General features: G+C 54.2%; 8 protein-coding genes across 8 annotated transcripts in view; 4 read left to right on the top strand and 4 right to left on the bottom strand.

Moving 5' to 3' along the window:
* Positions 1-467, top strand: part of ISF_05638 (Acyl-CoA N-acyltransferase) — a gene marked incomplete at both ends in the record, with an annotated part of 852 nt that extends 385 nt beyond the window's left edge. Inside the window, one exon of the mRNA XM_018849243.1 lies at positions 55-467. Within this exon, the coding sequence (XP_018703814.1) occupies positions 55-467 (413 nt within the window). The remainder of the gene's footprint in view (positions 1-54) is intronic.
* Positions 468-769: 302 nt separating this feature from the next.
* Positions 770-1,690, bottom strand: ISF_05637 (metalloprotease 1; the record flags this gene model as incomplete). The annotated part of the gene is made up of 2 exons (XM_018849242.1): positions 770-1,354; positions 1,439-1,690. 2 exons carry the CDS (start codon positions 1,688-1,690, stop codon positions 770-772), a joined length of 837 nt encoding a protein of 278 aa, XP_018703813.1.
* Positions 1,691-4,498: 2,808 nt separating this feature from the next.
* On the top strand, positions 4,499-5,305 carry ISF_05636 (Killer toxin, Kp4; the record flags this gene model as incomplete). The annotated part of the gene is made up of 1 exon (XM_018849241.1): positions 4,499-5,305. The coding sequence occupies one exon, from the start codon at positions 4,499-4,501 to the stop codon at positions 5,303-5,305; it is 807 nt and encodes a 268-aa protein (XP_018703812.1).
* An 806-nt stretch (positions 5,306-6,111) lies between these two features.
* ISF_05635 (inosine-5'-monophosphate dehydrogenase IMD2) lies at positions 6,112-7,969 on the top strand (the record flags this gene model as incomplete). The annotated part of the gene is made up of 3 exons (XM_018849240.1): positions 6,112-6,583; positions 6,780-7,725; positions 7,777-7,969. 3 exons carry the CDS (start codon positions 6,112-6,114, stop codon positions 7,967-7,969), a joined length of 1,611 nt encoding a protein of 536 aa, XP_018703811.1.
* A 342-nt stretch (positions 7,970-8,311) lies between these two features.
* On the bottom strand, positions 8,312-9,216 carry ISF_05634 (Acyl-CoA N-acyltransferase; the record flags this gene model as incomplete). Its single annotated transcript, XM_018849239.1, has 3 exons — positions 8,312-8,618; positions 8,672-9,001; positions 9,080-9,216. The coding sequence occupies 3 exons, from the start codon at positions 9,214-9,216 to the stop codon at positions 8,312-8,314; spliced, it is 774 nt and encodes a 257-aa protein (XP_018703810.1).
* A 1,009-nt stretch (positions 9,217-10,225) lies between these two features.
* Positions 10,226-10,562, bottom strand: ISF_05633 (ribosomal protein L36; the record flags this gene model as incomplete). The annotated part of the gene is made up of 2 exons (XM_018849238.1): positions 10,226-10,315; positions 10,371-10,562. 2 exons carry the CDS (start codon positions 10,560-10,562, stop codon positions 10,226-10,228), a joined length of 282 nt encoding a protein of 93 aa, XP_018703809.1.
* An 879-nt stretch (positions 10,563-11,441) lies between these two features.
* On the bottom strand, positions 11,442-13,669 carry ISF_05632 (hypothetical protein; the record flags this gene model as incomplete). The annotated part of the gene is made up of 2 exons (XM_018849237.1): positions 11,442-12,727; positions 12,787-13,669. The coding sequence occupies 2 exons, from the start codon at positions 13,667-13,669 to the stop codon at positions 11,442-11,444; spliced, it is 2,169 nt and encodes a 722-aa protein (XP_018703808.1).
* A 6,049-nt stretch (positions 13,670-19,718) lies between these two features.
* On the top strand, positions 19,719-21,358 carry ISF_05631 (hypothetical protein; the record flags this gene model as incomplete). Its single annotated transcript, XM_018849236.1, has 3 exons — positions 19,719-19,951; positions 20,011-20,200; positions 20,267-21,358. 3 exons carry the CDS (start codon positions 19,719-19,721, stop codon positions 21,356-21,358), a joined length of 1,515 nt encoding a protein of 504 aa, XP_018703807.1.
* Between the last annotated feature and the right edge of the window lie 1,096 nt (positions 21,359-22,454).

Genomic DNA, 22,454 nt, shown 5'->3' with positions numbered 1-22,454 from the left:
CGTCCGCCGTGCTGCTGCATCTCTCGCAAAAAATCAGACGCTCATTTACCCCAGGAAACCTTCTACGCCCCCTCTCCGCCGCCGCCATGGGCGTCCACGCATACCTGTGGCCGAACCGCGCCGCGGACCCGACGCGCGAGGACGCCATCGAGCGCGCCTACCCGTGCTTCGGCCCGTCCGCCTGGACCGGCGACCGCGCCGAGTCGTGGTACCTCGACGCGCTTGCCGTGCACCCGGACCGGCAGGGTGGCGGCGTCGGCCGCCGCCTGGTCGCGTGGGGGCTGGACCGCGCGCAGCGGGATGGCGTGGTCGCATCGGTGGTGAGCGCGTGGAAGATGGACGGCTTCTATCGCGCCTGCGGCTTCGACGAGCAGCACGGCAACGCGACAAGCGGCGAGGGAAACCCGCTCAAGGGCATCGACGGCGCCAACATGTTCTGGCGGTGGCCGAGGAAGCCCGACGAGTGAAGCGGCCAGGGGCAGGCCCGGCTTGACTGTGTTGAACGTGCCGGCTTCGACTACATTTTGTATGTTTCGTAACGTCTTGTATTTCAATCATTGACAACTATGTACTCATCGGCTAGAAAATAGTCAACTTGAATAATCGTCAACTCGACACACCATATACATCTCAAATCTTTCATCCACGCATAACATGCACGATTTCATGCTCGCTCCGTCATGCGCCATCACTCCGTACGCCTCCCTCCAACGCTCCACGCCTGCAACGCCAAGCACATCCCCACGTGCAGCAATCCCCTCGCACAGAATTACGCGCGGTACTTGTTATACATGGTCTTCATGCGGGTAAACTGGCCCGAGGTGAACTTGGTGCGGCAGGCCGCGTAGCTCATGAAGTTGGTGACCGGGTCCTTGCCGGCCGACGGGCACGTGTCGGCGTCGCCGCTGCAGTCCTTGCTATCCTTCTTCATGGCCGGCGTGTCGTCGACGTAGTCGTTGTTCGCGTCGCACGACTTGCTGCTCGTCTCGCCCTGGAAGGTGTGGAAGAGGCCGAGCCAGTGGCCGACCTCGTGCGTGGTCGTCTGCTTGTTGTCCCAGGCCTTGGTCCGGACGATGCACCCGTCCGGCTTCGGGGCGCTCGCGGAGTTCGAGTCCGGGAAGGTGCACCGGCCGTTAAGCGACGTCTTGTCGTCCTCGCTCCGGATGAAACTGGGCAGCAGGTAGAGGTTGAGGGTCTTGAAGTCGCCCTTGTGCAGCTTGTCCTTCATCGCCTTCTTCTCCGTGGTCGTCCAGTCGGCGTTGATGGTGTGGTCGATGTCCTTGAGGGTGAACTTGAAGCCGGAGCCGGCGTAGTTGGTGTTCATCACGTCGATGCCGGCGCGCACCTTGTCGTCCTACATGGGGCGAGACAAAACAGGATGAGTCAGGACACGCCGGAGGCGGCTCATTGGAGAGGGTCGAGCTTGTTACTGTCTTACAGAAATGTTGCCATCAGACTCGGAGTTGGAGGAGGAGATGACGTGGACGTAGGTCGGGACGTCGACGTCGGCACGCTTCTCCGTGGACGCAAAGGCCGCGGCGACCTTGTCGTTGGCGGCCATCTGGACCGCGGCGGCGACCAGTTCAGCGCTCGGCTCGCCTGAATCGCATTCATCGGCGGCTTGAAGAGCGGCACCTAAGACCGCCACAGCCATGGTGGCGGAAACAGCAAGGAGTTTCTTCAGAGCCATGTTGATTTGCCGTTCCGGAGGGGGGGGGAGTAGGGCAGAAAGCAGGTATTTGGGACTTTGAGTGTTGGCAGAACCAGTGATTGAGCAGCTCAGAACATCTTGAAGCTTCTCATCTTGGTACCTTTATATAGTTCCGCCAAGTTGTACTCTCTCGTTTCTGCCAATTTGTTCACCTCGTCATCGGCCGAACACCGCGCCCTGCCCTCAGACTTGATACGAGAGAAGAGGGTCTCCCGGGATCGTCCAGCATTGCAACTATAACCGCTGCCGTGAGCTCGAGAGAAAAATAAACACAACCTTCTCCATTGGGGAGGTCGCTTCTTGCTTCTAAGAGCGCCAGGCGGCTTTCAGACTAGACGACCCTTGGCGGCGGGGACGGCGGCCTTCTAGATTAAAGTAGAATAATACCAGGCGTTGCCATGAAGAACGGGATCATGTCCCGGGATCCACAGCCAAAGAAACGTCGGAGCTTTTATTCTTTGCTTTTTTTTTTATCATGTTTGCCGTAGCGTAACTTGCTCTTGTTCGGTTCGTCGGCCAAGATGATCGTCCCCGGGGGACCTTCCTGATCCAACCTAGAAAGCCAAACTGCTACGCCAGAAAAGTAAATGGATTTGCGCATTCTTGTCCCTTCCTTGCTTGCCTCTTGGGCCTAGACTTGGTGATGACCTCAACTTTCAGGGATGGCTGTTTATGAGTTGTAGGAGTATCGTCGCCAATAGGCAGGAGCGTTCGCAGCACGGACAGGTGAAGAATCGGAGGTATTCTCCTAGCGAGCCTTTGAGGATAATTTTGGTAGTTCTCTTTGAAATAACTCCCTGCATTAAGCGAACATGTGACCGTCGGCATGCATAAAAGCTGGGTGTCGTATATTAGTGTGCAGGCATCACGGCGTCGTATGTAATGGAGGTATTAATAGGAAGCAGATATGTGGACGGGGGTATCGGCATCCTATTTGAGACTTGGACGATGGACTTGGGCGCGTAGAGTGATGTTTTGAGCTTTTAAACGACTCGCCATCTGTTAATAAATGCCCAGAACTTAGAGCTAGGCCTTACACCGTTGCAGTGCAGAAGGATGTCGCTTTACAGCCAATCACTTATTATCAAGGCAACGGTCCAACTGCCCAGCTGCTTGTAATTTCATAGCTGTTGAATGATCTTGACTTTCCCGATTACCAGCTCAGATCCGCGGCAGGCAATATTTTCGCAGAATGTCGAGGTAACAGTGGCAGTGTAGGACGTACCTGGGTAAAACATGTTTCTACATGGATGATGGATCTACATGCTGCTCACTCCTTCATTGGTGCATAATACATGTCAGCTTCCCGAATTGTACATGGTTGCACCACTTGGACCCGTTTCTGGGGGTGGCTGTGAAGGCTGTGATCTTCATCTTGATGGCTCCCACCAGTTAGATCAGTCGCTAGTTCTGCAGCTGATATCAAAGTTTATCTTGCTCCCGGTTTCGGCAGGTCTCTGTCACATTTGTCGTTAATTTAGAGATTTACAGGCATAGTCCATTTAACTGCAATCAAATGCCGGTGTGGTTGTTGGTGATTGACAATTGCCTCAAACGAGTCGAATGAAAGCCAGCGTACATGGCACGCGGCTTTTTTAACGCAACATGAGGCAAGGTACTTCGTAACCTAGGTGATGGAAAAGAAGATATTTAGCGCCGATAGACTGATTTTGACGCTACCAAGGACGACGGTTTCCAATCGCGCTTGCAGGAAGCTTCTCTGGCGTCATTGACCGGATCAAGTACTCCAGGGTAGCTATCGTCGTGGACTCCCAAGTCTAGCCGCGATGCGGATATTCTTTCCCACCCTGTAGTCAAGTAAAGGCACAACATATTCGTGTGGTGACGTTTGTGGCTCATACGGCTGCGCCCTGCTTATGTCCTTAGCCCTGTTTGTAAGCTGTGCCCTACAAGGCTGCATCTGTCGAAGCGTTGAGGCTGCTATGGAAAGTTCCAGCCCATCATTCTGTCTCGCGCTATATTCTGACGGCAAGGTGGAAGCGGAACAACTCTGGGAACTGACACGAAGGGAAAGCCCGCCAACGAGAAGGCCAGCTCCCACGCGGCTCCCATGTGGCCACGCACCGATGCGCTCTGATTGGAGGAGGAGTCCGGTTCTGTTGGGTTCTGGTCGATGGACTAGAAACAAAGCGAGCGGGCGACGTCATTCGAGTTTGCGGAGATTCCCCTTAGTTTTTGCGGGGGAAGATGTTTACAGCCCAGTCAGTGTCTTGTATTGGCCCCAAATCTGAATCAAGAATGAAGTGACAAGACAGACGTGATTACATTTTCCCGTCCTTTCCAAATCATTGCTGACCACCATTTTGTGGACGAGATTGTACCCCTGCCGGGCCTGCCGGGGCGGCGCCGGGATCGACGGACTAGGATGCCCGGAGATACATCGCCGTCGCTCGTGGGCGGCGAGGCTATACCGCAAAGCGCGACGACATCTCGTACACGAGCCGCCCAAATGCATCTGTGATTTCCAATTCATGTGGAGAGTCGCGGCCCAGTTGTCGTAAAAATGGAGTGATCCGGTGCAACTCGGCATGTCAGCTCGGTCCAACCAAGGCATCTTCCGTACCCAGAGTCCACATGAGACATGGCAGGGTATATACAGATTGCAATTGATGAAGAGCTGACTTGACATCCCAACTACTATATAAGACCGACCGTGCCCCGACTGTATAGGTTACTTCATCTCAGTTGTCTTCATCCGATTACCTGTTAGCAACAGCATACACAACTATACAACCACACAACCAACCAGTCTCCATCTCAACAGCAATGGTCTCCTTCACCACCCTCCTGGCCAGCGTCGCCACCGCCGCCACCGCCAACGCTCTCGGCATCAACTGCCAGGGCTCCGGCCTCTGCGTCGGCAACAAGGGCCTCCTCGGCCAGGCGCAGGGCCAGCTGCGCGGCATGGACCAGAACAAGAAGGTGCGCGACGGCGAGCACGCCGTGTGCGTCAAGTCCTCCATCTCCATCGGCGACCCCTCGCTGTGCATCTTCTACCAGAAGACCGGCCGCGAGTGGACCATCGGCCAGACGGTGCAGTTCGTGCAGAACATCATCGATCACGGCTGCAAGGCCTGCGGCTCCGTCCCCGTCGACCCGGGCAACAACGTCAACAACGGCGAGCTCACCGCCAACATGGTCACCAACGCCAAGAAGCGCGACGAGGAGTCCGTCGTCAGCGCCGCCGCAGAGTACCCGGGTCCTCGTCGCGGCGTCCGCGCCGAGGTGCTGGCCGCCCGCGCGCTGGGCATCAACTGCCGCGGCAGCTCGACCTGCAACGTTGGCGGCATCGGCCACTCGCCGGCCGGCACGCTGGAGAAGGTGCGCGACGCCGTGGCCGCCGGGCCGGAGGGCCAGTGGACCAACGGCCAGCAGATTGCGTGCGTCGGGCATGTGACGGGCCGCCTGTGCGCCTTCTACCAGAACATTGGTAACCGCAGCTTCAACAAGGGCCAGACGCTCAACTACCTGGCCGCCCTTGGCAACCACGGCTGCCGCGTGTGCGGGAGCGTGCCGACGGACGACGGTAACGATACGAGCAAAGGTGAGCTCACGGTCAACTACGTGGCCTAAATTAGCAAGTTGGGAGATGATGATTGTCCTGGGGGAGGGAGATGCATCAGGCAAGATGACAGGCAGTGTTGAGCAGAGATGTATATTAAAACAATGAATGCCACGAACTTCCCTCAACCTTCTCTCCTTCACATCCTTAGATGCTCTGAGTATATAAAAGCACAACTGAATAAAAGAAACCGGAAAATATGATTGAGCAACCAAGCATACCAAAAGTTGATAACGTACGGGACGGTCGTGATGGTACATAGCTCTGAAAGACGGTGAGCGAATCACAGTGGGTGAATTACAGCGAGTGAGAATATGGTTACAGCGGGGGCTCCTCGGTTTGCAGGCGCCGCACGTTGTCCTTTGCGGAACCATTCAGAGCAGGCTACAAGGAAACGGGTGCAACCGTCTCGTCCAGCACCGGGTCCATTACCACAATCCCGAGGATATCGAGCACTATCCATTCCATCAACTTATCATGATTAGCCTTGACCTCAATGCAGCCTCCTCTGTGTCACTGGCTGTAGATATTTTCCAGGCCTTACCAAGCAGCGACCTTGAGGTTTTAGGCGGACCCCACCAAAAAGCTGGACCCTGTTTGCCCCTCTTCGTCCGCCATAGAAAAAAAATTTCCAACCGTCTGGCCTGGCCCAACTTTTTTTCCTCTTTTTCTTTCGGGAAGAAGCGTCGGAGCAATTCAAACAAGTCGAGACAACGCGTCTAGTTAGTTTCATTGCCTCATCGCCTTCGACCTCGCCACTTGTTTCCTCATCTCTGCAATTTCTCTCTCTCCTTTTTTCTTGCCGACAGACGATACAATGGCTCAAATCAACGGATCCAAGATCCTTGATCACAAGAGCGCCCTCGAGGTGCTCAAGGAGTACAAGACCCTCGATGGCCTCGATCTCCATGAGCTCATGGACACGGTCAAGCACGGCGGTCTCACCTACAATGACTTCCTCGTCCTCCCGGGCTACATTGGCTTCCCCGCCTCCGAGGTCTCCCTCGACTCCCACGTCACCAAGCGCATCACCCTCAAGACTCCCTTCGTCTCGTCCCCCATGGACACCGTCACCGAGCACGAGATGGCCATCCACATGGCTCTTCAGGGTGGCCTCGGTGTCATTCACCACAACTGCTCCCCCGATGAGCAGGCCGACATGGTCCGCAAGGTGAAGCGTTATGAGAACGGCTTCATCCTCGACCCCGTCGTTATTACTCGCAGCACCACTGTTGGTGAAGCCAAGGCCCTCAAGGAGAAATGGGGCTTTGGTGGCTTCCCCGTTACTGGTACGTTCGCTGCTTTGCTTCTTGCTCAATGCCCAATCCCGCTTCACATGATTATATACCTTTTTACTTTTAACTTTCGTTCCACCGTATAGACTATTGTCATGGGGACTACCTTTACTATGACCTTGAAATTTCTTCCTACACCACAAAATGCACATGTACAACCGTCTTTCACTAGCTAACATGTCGCAATTAGAGGACGGAAAGCTCGGCTCCAAGCTTCTCGGAATTGTCACCAACCGCGACCTCCAATTCGAGGACGATAATGACGCCACCGTTGCCGATGTCATGGTTACGGACCTTGTCACCGCTCCGGATGGTGTCACCCTCGCCGAGGCCAACAAGATTCTTGCAAAGTCCAAGAAGGGCAAGCTTCCCATTGTTGACAAGGCTCAGAACCTTGTCTCGATGATCTCGCGCTCCGACTTGACCAAGAACCAGCACTTCCCCCTCGCCTCCAAGCTTCCCGACAGCAAGCAGCTTCTCTGCGCTGCTGCCATTGGCACTCGTCCCGAGGACAAGACCCGCCTGAAGAAGCTCGTCGACGCTGGCCTCGACGTCGTCATTCTTGACAGCTCTCAGGGTAACTCCATGTACCAGGTTGACATGATCAAGTGGTGCAAGAACGAGTTCCCTGGCCTCGACGTCATTGGTGGCAATGTCGTCACCCGTGAACAGGCTGCGGCTCTCATTCAGGCCGGCGTCGATGGTCTCCGTATCGGCATGGGCAGTGGCTCTGCCTGCATCACTCAGGAGGTCATGGCTGTTGGCCGCCCCCAGGCCGCCGCCGTGTACGCCGTCAGCGCATTTGCTGCCCGCTTCGGCGTTCCTTGCATCGCCGATGGTGGTGTTCAGAACGTTGGCCACATTGTCAAGGGTCTTGCCCTTGGCGCTTCCACTGTCATGATGGGTGGTCTTCTCGCCGGTACCACCGAGTCGCCTGGCACCTCCTTCGTTTCCCGAGAGGGCAAGCTGGTAAAGGCTTATCGTGGCATGGGCTCCATTGATGCCATGCAGGACAAGAAGGCCGGCAGTGGTGGCAAGGACAGCCAGAAGAGCAACGCTGGTACCGCCCGCTACTTCTCCGAGGGTGACAGTGTCCTCGTTGCCCAGGGTGTCTCCGGTGCTGTCGCTCACCGAGGGTATGTTACCCCTATTCCTACCTGTTAAAATCCTACTGACAACTCGTTTAGATCAATCAACAAGTTCATTCCGTACCTCGCTGCTGGTCTCAAGCACTCTATGCAGGACTGCGGCATGCGCAGCCTGGAGGAGCTCCACACCTGTGCTAGCAACAGCACTCTGCGCTTCGAGATCCGCACTGCCAGCGCCCAGCTCGAGGGCAACGTTAACATGGAGTCTTATGAGAAGAAGCTCTTTGCTTAACTGGAATGAATGGCCATTGGGACGATGGATGATGGAACGGAAGAAGAGTAACGAATTTCAGTTTGCTTTTTCGGAGTCTTTTTGGTTGGGTATTTGAAAAAGAATGGTTCAACTAGACACGTAAAGAGTTTATGTTCGAATGTGCTACACAGCACTGATATATATTCCCCGTACTTGCCAGCGAATAGTACCTGCACTTTTATCTATGATGAAATGAATTTTACGCCGTTATGCTGTCGTACGGAAGTGCTGCCCTCCTGCCAGTGAAACCCTTGCCTGAAGCTCTGCTATCGTCGTGTCCATAATCATATCATCGTTATTCCTCGTCTGTCGTGTCTGCGCTCACGTCGATTTTCTAGCTCTCTTCTCTCGATGTCCGTCAACCTCGTCGGGCGGCACGTCGTCCACACCTCCACTACCCTCCGTCGTCGTCGTCGGGCGGCTCATGATAACGTACGCGGGCTCAACGACCCTATCCCGCAGCCTCCTCGGCCTCGGCGAGCTCGCGTCCACCACGAACCCCAAGCGCTCGTAGAACCGCCTCGCCCGCTCATTCGTCACGAAGCACGTCAGCATCGTGCCCGTCATCCCGCCCACGCGGCCCGCCACCGCCATGACGTGTCCCATCAGCAGCGCCCCCAGACCTGTCCTGCAAGGGCCCGTCAGTTCAGCGCCGAGCGCGTGCGTGGGTGTAGTGCTCACCCCTCCAGCTCCGGCGCGAGGTGAATCTCGTAGCAGTAGACGACCGGCCGGTCGTCCTCCCATGTGAACATGAACGACGCGAACCCGCGAACCTCCCCGCCGTCGTCGGGGTGGCGCACGAGCACGTAGCGGAGGCCGCGCGAGCGCATCTCCGCGGCCTTGGCCGCCGGGTCCCAACCGCCGCCGGCGCGGTAGTCGTCGCCGCTGGTGCGCTCGATCAGCGCCAGGCACGCGGCGAGCTCGGTGGCGGGCATATGCCCGGGCGAGCGCAGGCTGACCGCGTGCGGCTCGCGAGTCCGGGGGTGCGTCCACGTCGGCCACGAGGACTCGCTGCGCCGTTAGCCATTCTCCTTCTTCTTCTTCTTTCACGGCAGCGGGACACGCACGAAGAAGAAAATCGAAACACACCTGGGCTGTATATAGGCAGACACAAAGGCCTCGTCGGTCAGGCTGTTGGCCACGGCGATGGCCTTGTCGGCGGCGGCCCGGAGCGCCGCGTCGCGTCTCGCGGCGCGACGCTTGGTGGGCAGGGGAGCCGCGGCCATGATAAACGTAAAGATGCCCAACCCGGGTTGAGAAAAGTATCTACTAGGATTCCGTAAAAAAAAAAAAAAAAAAAAAGAATCCTGCTACCTTGTGTTGTCAGTTGAGATTCGCTGTGCTGGTTTGACTTGGGCTATTCCCGAGGATCCACCTCCCAGGCTTGTCTTGTGCTGCCAACGGCTTTTCCTACAAGCTTCAACTCTCTCCTCTCGCCAACTACTTTTCACTCTCTTTCTTTCCATGTATACATTCTAATTCATCCTGTGATACCCCCTCCCCATGGCTCTCTGTCTACGCCTCGCGCGCCAAAGCCGGGGCTTCGCCACGCAACGCCCTTCATCCAAGCGCATCGGCGGCGCCCTCAACCTCGATCACGTATGTTTCTTTTTCCTCCAGAAAAAGAGCTTAAAGTTGAACCCCCCCACCCATCCTTTAGTTCCTCCAACGATCAAGAGTCCTTTCCTTCTACCGCACCATTCTCCGCGGGTGTCGCGGCATCAGCAACCCGCAGACGCGGCGGGAGACGCAAAAGTTTGCCCGCGACGAGCTGGAGCGTCACCGGCACGTCACCGATCTAGTGAGTCCGGCTTCCCTGTCCTTTTTCTGTCCTTCCCTGGGGCGAAAAAAAAAAAGAAAGTTCGAAGTGACTGATAAAGGGTGGCCTCGACTGCCAGCAACATATACGATATTTACTGTCCACGGCCAAGACGGAATGGGACGCCATGGAGCGTTATATAGGGGGTATGTAAAATTTGAGAAGGAGGGGTTGAGCGCGCCCAAACCAAAAAAAGTAATTTGTAAAAAATACATGGAATATCAGGATCTTATGCCCAAGATGCCTGGTATGTCTTTTCTTCCCAATGCCCGCTTTCCGTGCTGTAAATCGTACAAGTTTGTTCCTCCCCCTGGTTGCTCCCTCTCGCCAGGCCCAAGCCGCACGCCAGTGTCTATATTTCGTACTTTTTTTTTCCCATCATCCTCGTCGAAAGACTACCGCCGAAGTCGTCGTCACTAACTCTGTCGTTGCTTGTGTCGTGGGTTCGCCTTGCAGATGATGTACAGGTAGCCGTTGTGCCTCTTTCCCGCCTTGCGTCGAACCACCTACATCCAGCGTCAGCCCCAAACTTGCAACCAAAAGAAAGGGCTAGTAACATACCTTGCAGTGCTCGCATCGCTTCTTGACGGAGCTGTGGACCTTCATCCCCCGAATCTGCTGCTGCGTCGTCGTCGCCCCGAGGGCCAGGACTTTTGAAAACGGCGACACCACGCCGCCTGCGAGTACGGATGTCGGCGCGCGAGGGAGGAACGCGCGCGAGGAGAGCGCCAATGTCCGGAAGATTGACGCCATCTTTGGCTCTTTGCTGCTCCGTGGGGGAGGATTCTTTGTTGGCTTGGGATTTCTCGTCTGCCGCGCTGTCGTTCGCATCGCCCGCAAAAAGTCTGGGATGGGCTAACATCGTGAAGGGGACCAAGGCGCACGTGACCTGGACGAATTCCCGATTAGGAAGTCCAGCAGAAAAAGATGGCGAGACAAGAAAGAAGCTGCAGTCGTGTCGATTTCAGATAGAAAAGGTGAAAAAAAGGGGGGGATGAGAAAGAAATCAATAAGCAATAAGAAAGACAGGAAATGCTTGTTTTTAAAAAATAATACAGTCCTAACGCGAGACACAACTTAGAAGCGACCCCCAGTATCCGTCTACATAGCTAAGATAGTAATGGCACAACATCCATTCTCGCTCGTGGTGGCAGTGACGGCCACCACAGAGCTGTAGCTACCAAAACTGCAAGTAAATTCTCGAGGGAAAGGGCTGGCCGTGGGAATCAATGAGCCTCCAAGCTGGTACCTGGCTTTAAGTGCGCCGAGGCCGAAGAGGCGACAGAGGCTCGCGGGCCACTGCCGTCATCAGCACGAGCAGTCCTTGGTATAGGTGCTTATATCCTCAATCGTCCCTGTATCGAGTAGGTAATTCGTTGTTCCACGTTGAAGTCGCCTGTATTTGAGAAGTATGAAGAAGCTGATAATTTCCCTCCGTCTGCGCTTGCTAATAAGTTATCATTTTGAAAGTCATGATTGTCCGCGATGACATCCTTTACCCAATGCTCCAAAGAAAATAGCAATCTCTCCCAAATCTTCGACTGGGTTTACACCCACGCCTTCCTGCCTCAACTATCATCCGATTGGTTCCTCCCTTTTTCCCTTTCCAAAAAGCAGACCGTCTCCTTTCTTTCACCAGCCCTTGCGCTCAAGGGCTAGGTGGAACTGCGCCGCCGTCCAGTAATTAAACGTCTGCACCTCCTGGGCGTGCCTCTTCCGCCGCCAGACCTCCCCGTAGTAGTCGTGGGGGCGCCTCGTCAAGGGCCTCCCAAGGGCCTCAGCCTTGGCCTTCGCTTCGACCTCCGCCTCATCACGGAGCCTCCTTCGGGCACGCGCGTGCGTGTCTGCTCGGTTGCAGTGGTTGAACAGGTCCCCCCACCGTTCGCCGAGGTCCTCGGCCAGGTCTCGCAGCGATGGCAGGTTCCTTAAGGAGTCCTCCGGGCACTTATTGTCCCGGATGAGCTGAATGATGTAGCGCGTAGGCACGAGCTCGCCGTTCGATCCAATGTGGATAGGTGACGGGTCGGTTCGCAGCGTCACCGTGGTTCGGAGCCTCATCAGATCGTTCTCTGGTGCTTCGCTTTCGCCGCTCGTGGGCGCGTCGGCATTGAAGGCCCTGCCATCCCACCCTGGTTCCATGAGCTTACCTAGCAGACCAACCTTCCAATCTCGCATATCGGGCTGTTGCTGGTCTAGTAGGTCCTGAAGGTTGCAGCCTGCGCACACCCGCAGCTCTGGAGGGTTCCCGCGAACACCGGCAGGGAAAAATTCGTATAGTAATTCGTAGCCGCAGGAGCTGCAAAAGGGGAGATACTTACCCATTTCATCCCGGTAATGTCTGTCATCTTCAAGATTCGGCTCGATGCCTAGCCGAATTGGCTTCGTCAGGTCGAAAAGGGCCTGCCTCTTTTGAGGCCCGTTCTCCAGGTATCGAGAAAGCCCGTCAAAGAACGTCGGGATGCTTAGCGCCGGATTGGGTAGGCGTGATAGAAACTTCCGAAGTGATTGTCTGGGCTCGAAGAGCAGGCGAAGCTTCATTTGACGTGCTTTCAGAAAACTTTTGAGCAAAATGGCGTAGACGCCTCTCTGGACAATATCTCGGTCCAGACAGTCGGCCGTGAGGCCGTATACGGATTCGTTGCGGCCTGAGCCAGCCAATCCTTGGTGAAAGCTAGGATAAAAGTCGAACGACGTTATCAGCGGGGTGTTCTTTCGTCGGCGTTCGCTGTTAATTTCGTAGATTAAATCCAGCAGCGGAATCACGTCCCCAAGATGAATCAAGGGGCAGTTATACACCCCCAGCGTGACGATGTAAGGGCAGGCTCGTAGCACAATGGCCAGAATCCGTCGGTCAAAGAACGGAGTATTGTGAAAATGGAGGACTTGCAGACTTTTACGCTGTTTAAAAATATTGATAACTAATAGTTGGTTAATAAAATGATGAGAGTGACTATAAACCAGTGAAGAAAACACTCACGTAAAAGTTGTAGGCGAGTCGCTGAGAAGATCATCTGCGGTTCAAAGATCGACTGCGGCGGCTGGGAGTTGAACTGGTTCGCTTTGAAGATGCTATTGACATCTTTGATCTTTCGGATTGTATTCAGCGTCTCCGGCTTGAAGGCCTCCTCCAGAAACCTGGGTGTCTCTTCCGGCCCCACGCTGAGTCTCTTTCGAACCGCGAACAGCGTGTTGATGGCGTCTTCCTCGCGGGAAATGGCCGCGTTGTGCCAGGCCGTAAACGGCGCCGTCGCCGCCGTCGCCTCCCGAAACCCGTAGGGGTCCTCCCGGTGCGTGGCCATCATCTCCTCCAGCGTGAATCGCGGCGCGCCGCAGACCAGGACGTCCGCGAGGCCCAGGTTCTGCTGACGGCCGGCGTAGAAGTCGTAGTAGTTGACGCTCGCGGCCAGCACGACCCAGGTGCGCTTCGAAGTCAGCGCGAGGTTCAGCGCGTCCCGGTGGCCGCCAGCGAAGACGTGCGTGAGGATGAGAGGGCCGATGCCCTGCGAGGTGATGATGGTCTCGAAGTCGACCGCGTCGGGCTGGTGCTGGTGCTGGTGCTGGTGCTGGTGCTGCTTCTCTGGTCGCAGCTCCGGCTCCTCGCGGAGGATGAGAAATGCCCTCGTCATCTGCCGAGGCCGGTCGTGGTCATCGTCGGCGGCGCGTATTTGACTTTTAATAGTGGCCTCCCAGGACTCGATTGTCTCCTGTACGCTCTGGTGAGTTGCCAGAGGACGAAAGCCCTCTCTCTCCAGCCGCTGTCGCGACAAGGCCATGTTGTATAGAGGGCTCTCGCTGCGTGTAATGGCAGTTGGTGAAATGGCAGGCGCCGCCTCCTTCGGTGTTTTCCGACGGCGTGCCATGATGAATACATGGAAGGGACGAGGATAAAAACCACGACGAGAATGGATGGATTGTTAGATGGTATGGCTGGGTTGAATGGGTCAGATGAGCCAGATGGGATATATGGAATAAAAGAAGTACAGAGGATAGGTCTACTCACTGTGTCTTGGTGATGCACGAAAGATGCGCAGAAGCTCTGAAAGAAGAGGGACAGGAACAGGAACAGGTGGCAGCTACGGGGTGTGAGTGAGTGAGTGAGTTGACGTGCACGAAGCCACGCACCGCGCGATTGAGCAAGCATTTATGACCGTGAACTTTTTAAAATTGAAAATGTTTATAAAGTTTGCAAGTTTTGAGATTTGGATTATTCTTTAATTTCGCTAGTTTCTTATTTAATACTCTAATTCTTGGAATTCGGCGAGCTGTATTGGCTCGAGCCCGTTTGCTGCCAATAGTTTAGCCAAATTTTCTAGACTGCTGGGATAGAAGGAATGACTCACAAGAGGCTATATTTTTCTTGTTTTTCTTGTTTTCTCTATTTTCTCTATTTTCTTTCCTTTCTTCATTTTCTTCATATTCTTTCTTCTTCTTCTTTTTTCTATCCTGTCCCTCCTCCCCATCCTCCCTATCCCTTCAACGCATCAAGAGGGCTGCAAAAATGAACTCCATACGTGTATTGATTGCCATGCAAAACATTATCAGTGGATTAATATTATCATCTCTGTAGAGTATACACCATCATTCCACGCCGCGACTATGTGAATGATCACAGCCAAGCAGAATACGCTAGAAACGACTGCCGCCACTCCTGCGCCAGAAACAAAAAGGTTTCGGTGAACGAACGATACGGCACGGATTTTGCAAGTTCGACGCCTTCAGAAAAAGTCCTTACACATCAATCAAACCCCCACGGCCAAAAAACCATCACGATGCAGCCATGAGTGAGGTTTCGAATGGATCCCAAGCTGGCCATGAAAAAGAAAAGAGGGGTTGCCCGTCATCGCATCGGGCTGTTTGTCGCCTGCAGGCCAACAAGCGATCGGCGCCGAGTCCTTCTCCACTGCGCTCAAGCAGGCGGTGGTGATTGGTGTAGACGTTACCAGGACCGGGACCGCATCCCGGTGGCTTCTCAACGGTCCATCGAGTCGACCACAGCGATATGAAATCTTGCCGTGTTATGCCAGTGTCGGTGCTTTGGTGCAGAGCAGTGTCGTGAAACAGACTGCATCACCCAGCCTAGCTCATGTTGAACAGAAATAGCCGGAGCATCAACCAATGCAGCCGTGCCGAGGAAGAGGCGTCCTGTCTTGTCATCTCTCATCTCAGGTTTGCCTGTGCCACTTTGGACGGTGCTGTACGCACTTGCGCGCCTTCCGTCAGACGGCATACATACCGCCTCCACCCGCAGACGTCGATAGCGAGCAAATTAGAGCTGTCCATGGACGGTGCGGCCACCACTGCTTCATCCATGCCTGGTACCGTGACCGATGGCGACTAGCTTGGCATGTTCGGTGGCGCTTGTCATGCACTCGACACCGTGCACAACAGCACGCCGGCCTGCTGTCATGTTGATAGTGGTCTGCCTGCCAACCAATTGTCAAAAGCCAAGCGTGGCAAAACTGGACTTAAAATCGGGTCAAGAGAAGTTGAGCAATATAGCTGCGGCATCGCGATGAGGAGCTATGCCGTCATGACAAGCCATCGTGCTTCTGTCGTACTTGAGGTTTTCTCCATGTCATCGCATCAGCCCTGCATTGCATCGCCTCATTCTGCTCGATTGTCGGCCCCGCCACATGGGAAGATGGTGGTGTATAGATAAGCTCCTGGTACTCCGTAGTTAGGTAACAACGCAGTAGCATGAGCACCAACCCATCCGTCATTGCTTCTCGCGTTCGGTTCCGATTAGCTTGGTGTTCAAGTCGCAGGTCGCTAGAGGAAGCTTGGAGTGTGCACTGTGTTGTAGCCCAAGGGCGTACTCGTGGCGTCTGCATTGGCATGCTTCAGGGTGTGCGGAGGTGATTGCTATTGGCTGTGCTGCCCCTCGCGATGCACACCATTCACAGTAGCACACCATCACACAGCTGCACGCCATGTGCTCGATGAGCCTTGATTGATACAGCTTTCTGCAGGCTTGCCACCACTGGCCCGCCAGTAGACCAAAAAGCCAAGCAGCGTACCTGTACATACAAGGGGGATGCTACAGCGTTTGCCATGAATCCTGATGATCAAAACTCGACCGGTCTCTGGTGAAAGGTACATACCATGGAGGAGCAGATTGGCCTTGCATCAGATCGGCCAGCCGCTCGCGCTGCACAAGTCACGGGCGTTTTAAAAAATTTCACGCCCTAAAAAGGACTCGCAGCCAGTCAACAGTGCTCCGTATTAATAGTAACTCCAGGCAATAGCGGCGGCCGAGAGAAGTCATCTGGCCTTGTGACGTCTCGGTGCACCCCCCAAGGTGTCCTCTTTTTCTCTCCTCATGTGGGTAGCAGAGCGCCAGCTGGCCCACTTGTTCAAAGATCACTGCGGGCTCAATTTGCTCTGCGAAACGGTTCGATACCAGAAGGCTGACGCACTGCGTGCTGTAGTCGTACAACTGTTGCCAAATTTTGAAGTTCGAGCCGTAACTGACGGGTTTGGTTTGATATGGTGAGCCCTCTCTTCGTTTTTTTCCGGTTGCGCATTCTGCCATGTCCCATAACCCATCGTCTTGAGGCAGTGGCCAGGAGACCCTTGCTGTACGGGTATCCCACCAACCGACCGAGAAGCGGTCGAGGTCACAATTGTGGAACGAGCCAGAATTAAATCGATAGTATTAGAGAGTCTGATTGATGTCTTGCGCCTGTGAAATAGATACCTGCAAGAAAAGGGAAAAAAGAAAGTGAATGGACTTTCCAACCTACCAGTTGCCAAGCTACCAGCATTAGTTTCGGGAGCAGGACAAAAGTCATTCGGGATGCGAAAGCAAGCCTAGACAGCTTCACTCATGGTGATTCGTCAGCAGGGGTATAATCCTAACATGATGCATGACAGCGCCAGGCACACACCAATCAGGTGCCTTTGCAGCATGGCACAGCGTACACCCCCTTGAAGATGGACGAGGGCATTGCAAGATTCCTGCCGTAAATCGGACCAAATCTGAGTATTGGCTGTTTGCGGTACCAAATTGGAGTGGGCAAATGGGGCCGCCATGTAGTTTGGCGCCTGCGCCAGAGCCTATCAAACTGTGAAATGGAGCTGCCGGAAATTATGGCTCCGACGAAATGAGGTCCAAACCTCCTTTTGGCTCAATCTGCAAGACAGCGAGAGGACGAGGGCAGGATGCCAGGTGCCTGTTTCAGAAAAGGGGCAGCGCTGTGCAGCCTGCTGCTGACCGACTATCACAATGAGTATTGCCCATTCACTTTCCACGCGGCCGAGAGACGACTGAACCGTGGCAACGTGGCGCGTAGGCGTCCAATAATGGAGAGGAGACTGTGAAGGTAGCAAGGTATTGGTTGCTCCGGTGGCCCATGGTATTGAAGGGTAGCCCGGTCCGTTGTTGTGAACGGGTCGGGTATTTGCTGGGGATTTGTGAGATCAGCAACTAATACACAGCAATGTGAGCTCCTCTGTGGGCGAAAGATCTGCTCTTTTCGTTGTTCGAGGTCTCCAGAGAGGGTCGGGCTTCTTTCTCTTCTAAAAGGAGGTGGATTTTGCTAGAGGATTGTGATAATCGATCGGGGAGATGATTACTCCAAACGAATGAGCATGAGAATACATGTGGCCGTCTCAACTCCAGAAACTATTGTCTAAATTGTACTCCCTACGCAAGGCATTGGCGAATTGAAGCCTCAGCCGTCTTCAGATGGCCGTCGACAATTTCGCATTTTTGCCTGGTTGTCTGGCTAAGCCATCGTATTTCTGCCCCGCTGACGATGAGGGACTAGGGGGGCAATGGCCATGTCGCAATACCGGCGCGATGTCAGCGCAGTAGCTTGACTGTGGCTTGCTGATTCTAGGTTCATCGGATCGAAAGGGCGAGTTCGAGTCATCGCAAGGTATTGTCTGGTTATGGGGAAGGCGTTAGGCAAATCCACGCGAGGTACGAGAGTGGCAGAGCCGAGTTACATTGTGGTCAGCTATGTACCGGTACGGCGAACGAGCGAGGGTGAATCTGTGATAGAGGCTGGCTAATCAGTGATTATTAGCAGCGTGAGAGGTCCATCATGGTTCATTGGCCGAGTTGCGGCAACGAATCTGGCTGCGAACGAGCACGGGCAATCTGGCTTTGCTAGAGCGGGTCAGTAATGTTCTGTAAAATAAGGCCCACTCGCTTAAACCAGCACGGGCCAGTGGGCGGAGGCCATTCAAAGGAGCCCTGCCAACAGAGGCGGCCAGGGTCTCAGCAGAGTGGTGGATCGGGTTTCTTTTTTCTTTTTTCCTTTTTTTTTCGTCTTTTTTTTTTTCTTTCAAGACATGCTTTGCATCGCGGGTTACTGCCGAGACTGGTGGGAATTCGGTGGTGCAGTGGTGCTGAGTGGTGATGTTGAAGGAAGAAATACAGCCAGGTACAAAGTCGGGAGTGGCGTTGTAAAACGGCCTCTTTCACCTTGAAGTGCAAATTGCAAACGAACAACGGCGGTCCTCCGTTTGCTGCCAGTTGGCAGGCAGATGGACTGATGGGCCGGCAATGGGCAACCACACAGATGCAGGTACCCAAAGTTTGCGCAGATAAGAGATGGATGGGCAGAGCTGGCCGGGAATAATGTGTTGAGCGTTAAGGATACGAAACCCCAACTTGACTATGTATCAGTATCCGTAAAGATGTGCAAATAGTACTATCCGTGGACCGTATGTGTTTCCGAAAAACAAATGCAATATCTCGGCGGCGCATCCCCATCACGGCATCTGCGTGGTGCATCAAATAGGAGGTACAGTACGTATGTATGTGGCTGTGAGTGGCCACATGGCGGTGAATCCAGGTATGAATGACTAACGTACATACTATGCTAACAGGTATCTTTTTGTTGATAATACGAACAATAATGCCAGCCAGCAATAATATGACACCATTTCACTCTTTTCACACAACCACTGTCCACACAGCGTACGGATACTTGTCCCCGTACGAATTACCACTGGTCGGTGGGTGAGTAGACAAATAGCCTGGGTGCCATTCCCGTCACCGTTCTCAGACCGGTCTCTGGTGCAACCCCTTGTTGGTAAAAAATGAACCCTAATAACATTGCCCCAGTTGGTTCCTGGTAGATACTTTCCAGCGTCGCACACAATTTTGGCGGTGATTGCGGCTGATATGTACCTTACCTTGCAGCCCGGGAAGGTGCCCGGCGAACCAGAAGTACCTAACCAAAATGCTACCTGAGTGAGGCACCCTGACACTAATAAAAACGGGGACGGTAGGGAGGTTGACACTGGACCCCAGATGGCGCTCAGGACGGTAACAGTTTAACAGCACTAAAAACTAGGGTAGGTGTACCTCCCCTCCCTAGGCACGGCAGGGTAGCCAACCTACGGCAGGTACCCAGATAGCTTCACGGCCTGGTGTTTTGGTGCAGGATGCTGCATAGCTTAAGTAGCTTATCTCGAAAGGTACCTACATAGTGCTGGCAGCTGGGAGATGACAACACCCACCCAGCCAGGCCTACCTACAACCACCACCACCACCACCACTCATTTCCTTGCTGCTTCCAGTCTGTTTGCTTTCTTGCCTTCTGGCTTTCCATCCCTCCCTCCCTGCCTGCCCCTACTTTTTTTTTTCAAGCCATTTCCATTTTAGCCTGCCACCTGTAACCTCCCTCCCTCTCCTCTGCCCTCCCCTTCAATTTGCCTGCATTGTTGCCCTGACCTGCCTGGCCTGTCCGCCCTTTACGATCCAAATAAGTACCCCCCTTCATCCCCTTCTGCCTCGTGCTCCCTCCTTCTTCCTCTCACACACCATCCTCTGTTCTCATCATCTTCGTGGACGCCTTTTTCTGGTTCCCAGCTTTTTCTTTTATACCATCCGTCTTTCTTTGTTGTTGTGATACCCACTTAAGATACCCAATACTCTACTTTTAATCCAGAAAAATGGCCGATATCCAGAAGCCCGTTGAGGTCCCTGCCGACGCTGTCGAGCAGGCCGCCGCCCCCGTCACCGAGACTGCTCCGGCTCTCGATGTTCCTGCTGCCACCGAGGCTGCTCCCGTTGCCGACGAGATTAAGAACGAGGAGCCCGTGGCTGCCGAGGAGACCAAGGAGGAGGTGAAGCCCGTCGAGGAGGGCCAGCTTGGATACAAGGCCCAGGGCCTGAGCTTCCCCAAGTAAGCACAACAGTTCACACAGTACAATCACACCAGAACGCTTTCTGACACCTCGAAAGGAACCTGCTCGGTAGCAAGGAGTTTTTCTTCTTCGGCTCTGAGGCTTTCGAGGCCAAGGCCCTCGAGGCTTACAAAAAGGCCCAGAAGTCGGCCGAGGGTGCTCTCGACAACATCTCGTGGGCTTCCCACACCGGCAAGGGTCTCCTCTTCTCCGGTGACAAGAAGGCTCCCCACAACGTCATCAACTTGGTCAGTCATGCCTCTTCACCCGCAAGCATCACGACCACGAAGATGGATGCTAACAACCTACAACAGTCCCACGCTTCCGAGCCTGAAGTCGACGGCAACAAGTTCCACTTCATCACCAAAGGCAACAAGCACACCTTCAAGGCCGCTAATCCCGCTGAGCGTGACAACTGGGTTGCCCAGATCAAGGCCAAGATCGCTGAGGCCAAGGAGATTGCTACTTCCGTCACCGAGTCCGAGGTCTACAAGAACACGCTCGAGACTCTGAAGCCCGCTCCTAAGGAGGAGGCCAAGGCTGCCGAGCCTGCTGCCGCTGACGAGTCCGCTGACGCCGCCAAGACCGAAGATGCCCCCAAGGAGGATGCGGACGCCGCCAAGGAGGAGCCCAAGGCTGAGGAGTCCAAGCGTCGTTCTGCCAGTCGCAAACGTGCTTCTTTCTTCGGCTTTGGCAAGAAGGACCTTCTTCCCAAGGACGAAGCCAAGGCGGAGGAGACTCCTGCTGAGGTTGCCGAGGAGGCTGCTGTCCCAACTGAGGCCGCTGCCGAGGATGTCGCGGCTCCAGATGCTGCCGCCCCCGCTGAGGCTGTCGAGGAGCCTGCTGCTGATGTCGTGAAGCCCACCGCCAACAAGCGCAACAGCTTCTTTGGCGGTGTCTTCTCCAAGAAGGAGAAGAAGGCGGCCGACGCCAAGGCCGCTGAGGCCACCGAGGCTTCTCCTGAGGAACCCGAGGGCGCTGCTGAGACTGCTCCTGTCATCCCTCCCGTTGACACCACCACTCCTCTCGCCGAGGAGGTCATCGCTGCTGACCCTGTCGAAGCCGCTGCCCCTGAGCCTAAGACCGACGTCAAGGAGAGACGCAAGTCTTCTCTCCCCTTCTTTGGCAAGCGTGATGCCTCCCCCACCACCGGTGAGCCCAAGACTGGCGCTTTCTCCAAGCTTCGTGCTACTATCAAGGGCAAGGGCGCCGCCAAGGCCGAGGAGGCCAAGGAGGAGGCTGCTAAAGCTCAGGAGACTGCCGCTGAGACCGCTACTGATGCCCAGGGCAAGGCTGAGGAAACCGCTGCCGATGTCAAGGAGCAAGTGACCAAGGCCGTCGAAGGTGAGGGTGAGAAGAAGACTGAGGAGGCTTCTACCGCCCCCGCTGTCACTGCTTCTGCTTAGGTGGCAGACCGACGTGGTTAGCTTGACGCCTGCAAGACGTACCAGCTTTTCGATGATTGTCACGCCAACAAACCCCAAAACATTTAATTTCAGAAAAAAAATATACCCAAACGCATGAGAGGGTTGGAATGGAAGGATGGTTCTGCATTTCTTCACAAGATACCAAGATACCCTGTCAAGACTGCTTTCATTGATACCTTTTTCCATACTGTTTTGCACCAGGCACTACGGAAGTCTCCTATTTTTGTTTTTCAAGAAAATCATTGGCAAGTCCAATGAGGAAAAAAAAACACAGCTTAGTTGCGTGCATTTGGTCTGTTTTGTTCGATACCCGGAGGAGATTATAGTAATACCTAATTCAACTGCTGTGCCTGTTTTTATAACGATCTTTGATGAGTGATATGTATCGCTGCTTTCCCAAATCTGCCTGCAGAACTCAAGTTAAAACTCTGCAGCTTGAGGAAGAGGCGCTCTGTTGCTCACCGTTCCTGGTGGAACCTTGCTGCATCTTGAATACTTGGTGTTATTAAAAGCAAATTCAAGAAATAACAAATAGGGCATTAGGTGTATCGTATAACACATGATACAGCTTGGCCAATAATTAGCATGACATTACCATGGGTATGACTCGAAAAGTCAGGCACGAATCGGTCAGCATGAATAATGACGCGGGTGGCATAGCTCGTGTATGTATATTCTAGCTTCAAAGCAGGGCAAGGAGGTGGGGGAGGGGGTATCTGTAGATATATGTAAAGCAACAATGAACCAAGCAACAACCCTTTCGTCGTGTATCAGCGTCATCCACGTATGTTTTTTTGGTCAGCGAGCCATCCCATCCGTGCGTCCGTCCCTGTATGTGATATGTGGAACAGATGGCCCTCCACGAGAGGAGAGGAGAAGAGAACAAAGAAGTTGTTGATCGTGCGTGTAGGTGTCTGCTGTTCCTCACTGAAATAAAAATCAAGAGAAAAAAAAAAGGAGAAACATCTCCAAAAGAAAAATAGACCCAAACATGACTACTATAATTGCGCTTGTATATGCCGAACAGTGTAAGAAAGGAGAACGCAGAAAAAAAGGCCGACGCTCGATCATGACA

Source organism: Cordyceps fumosorosea, assembly GCF_001636725.1.
Source record: "Cordyceps fumosorosea ARSEF 2679 chromosome Unknown scaffold_13, whole genome shotgun sequence".
Taxonomy (NCBI): domain Eukaryota; kingdom Fungi; phylum Ascomycota; class Sordariomycetes; order Hypocreales; family Cordycipitaceae; genus Cordyceps; species Cordyceps fumosorosea.
The sequence above is the reverse complement of the archived record's forward strand: the minus strand, read 5'-3'. Positions and strand labels throughout refer to the sequence as shown.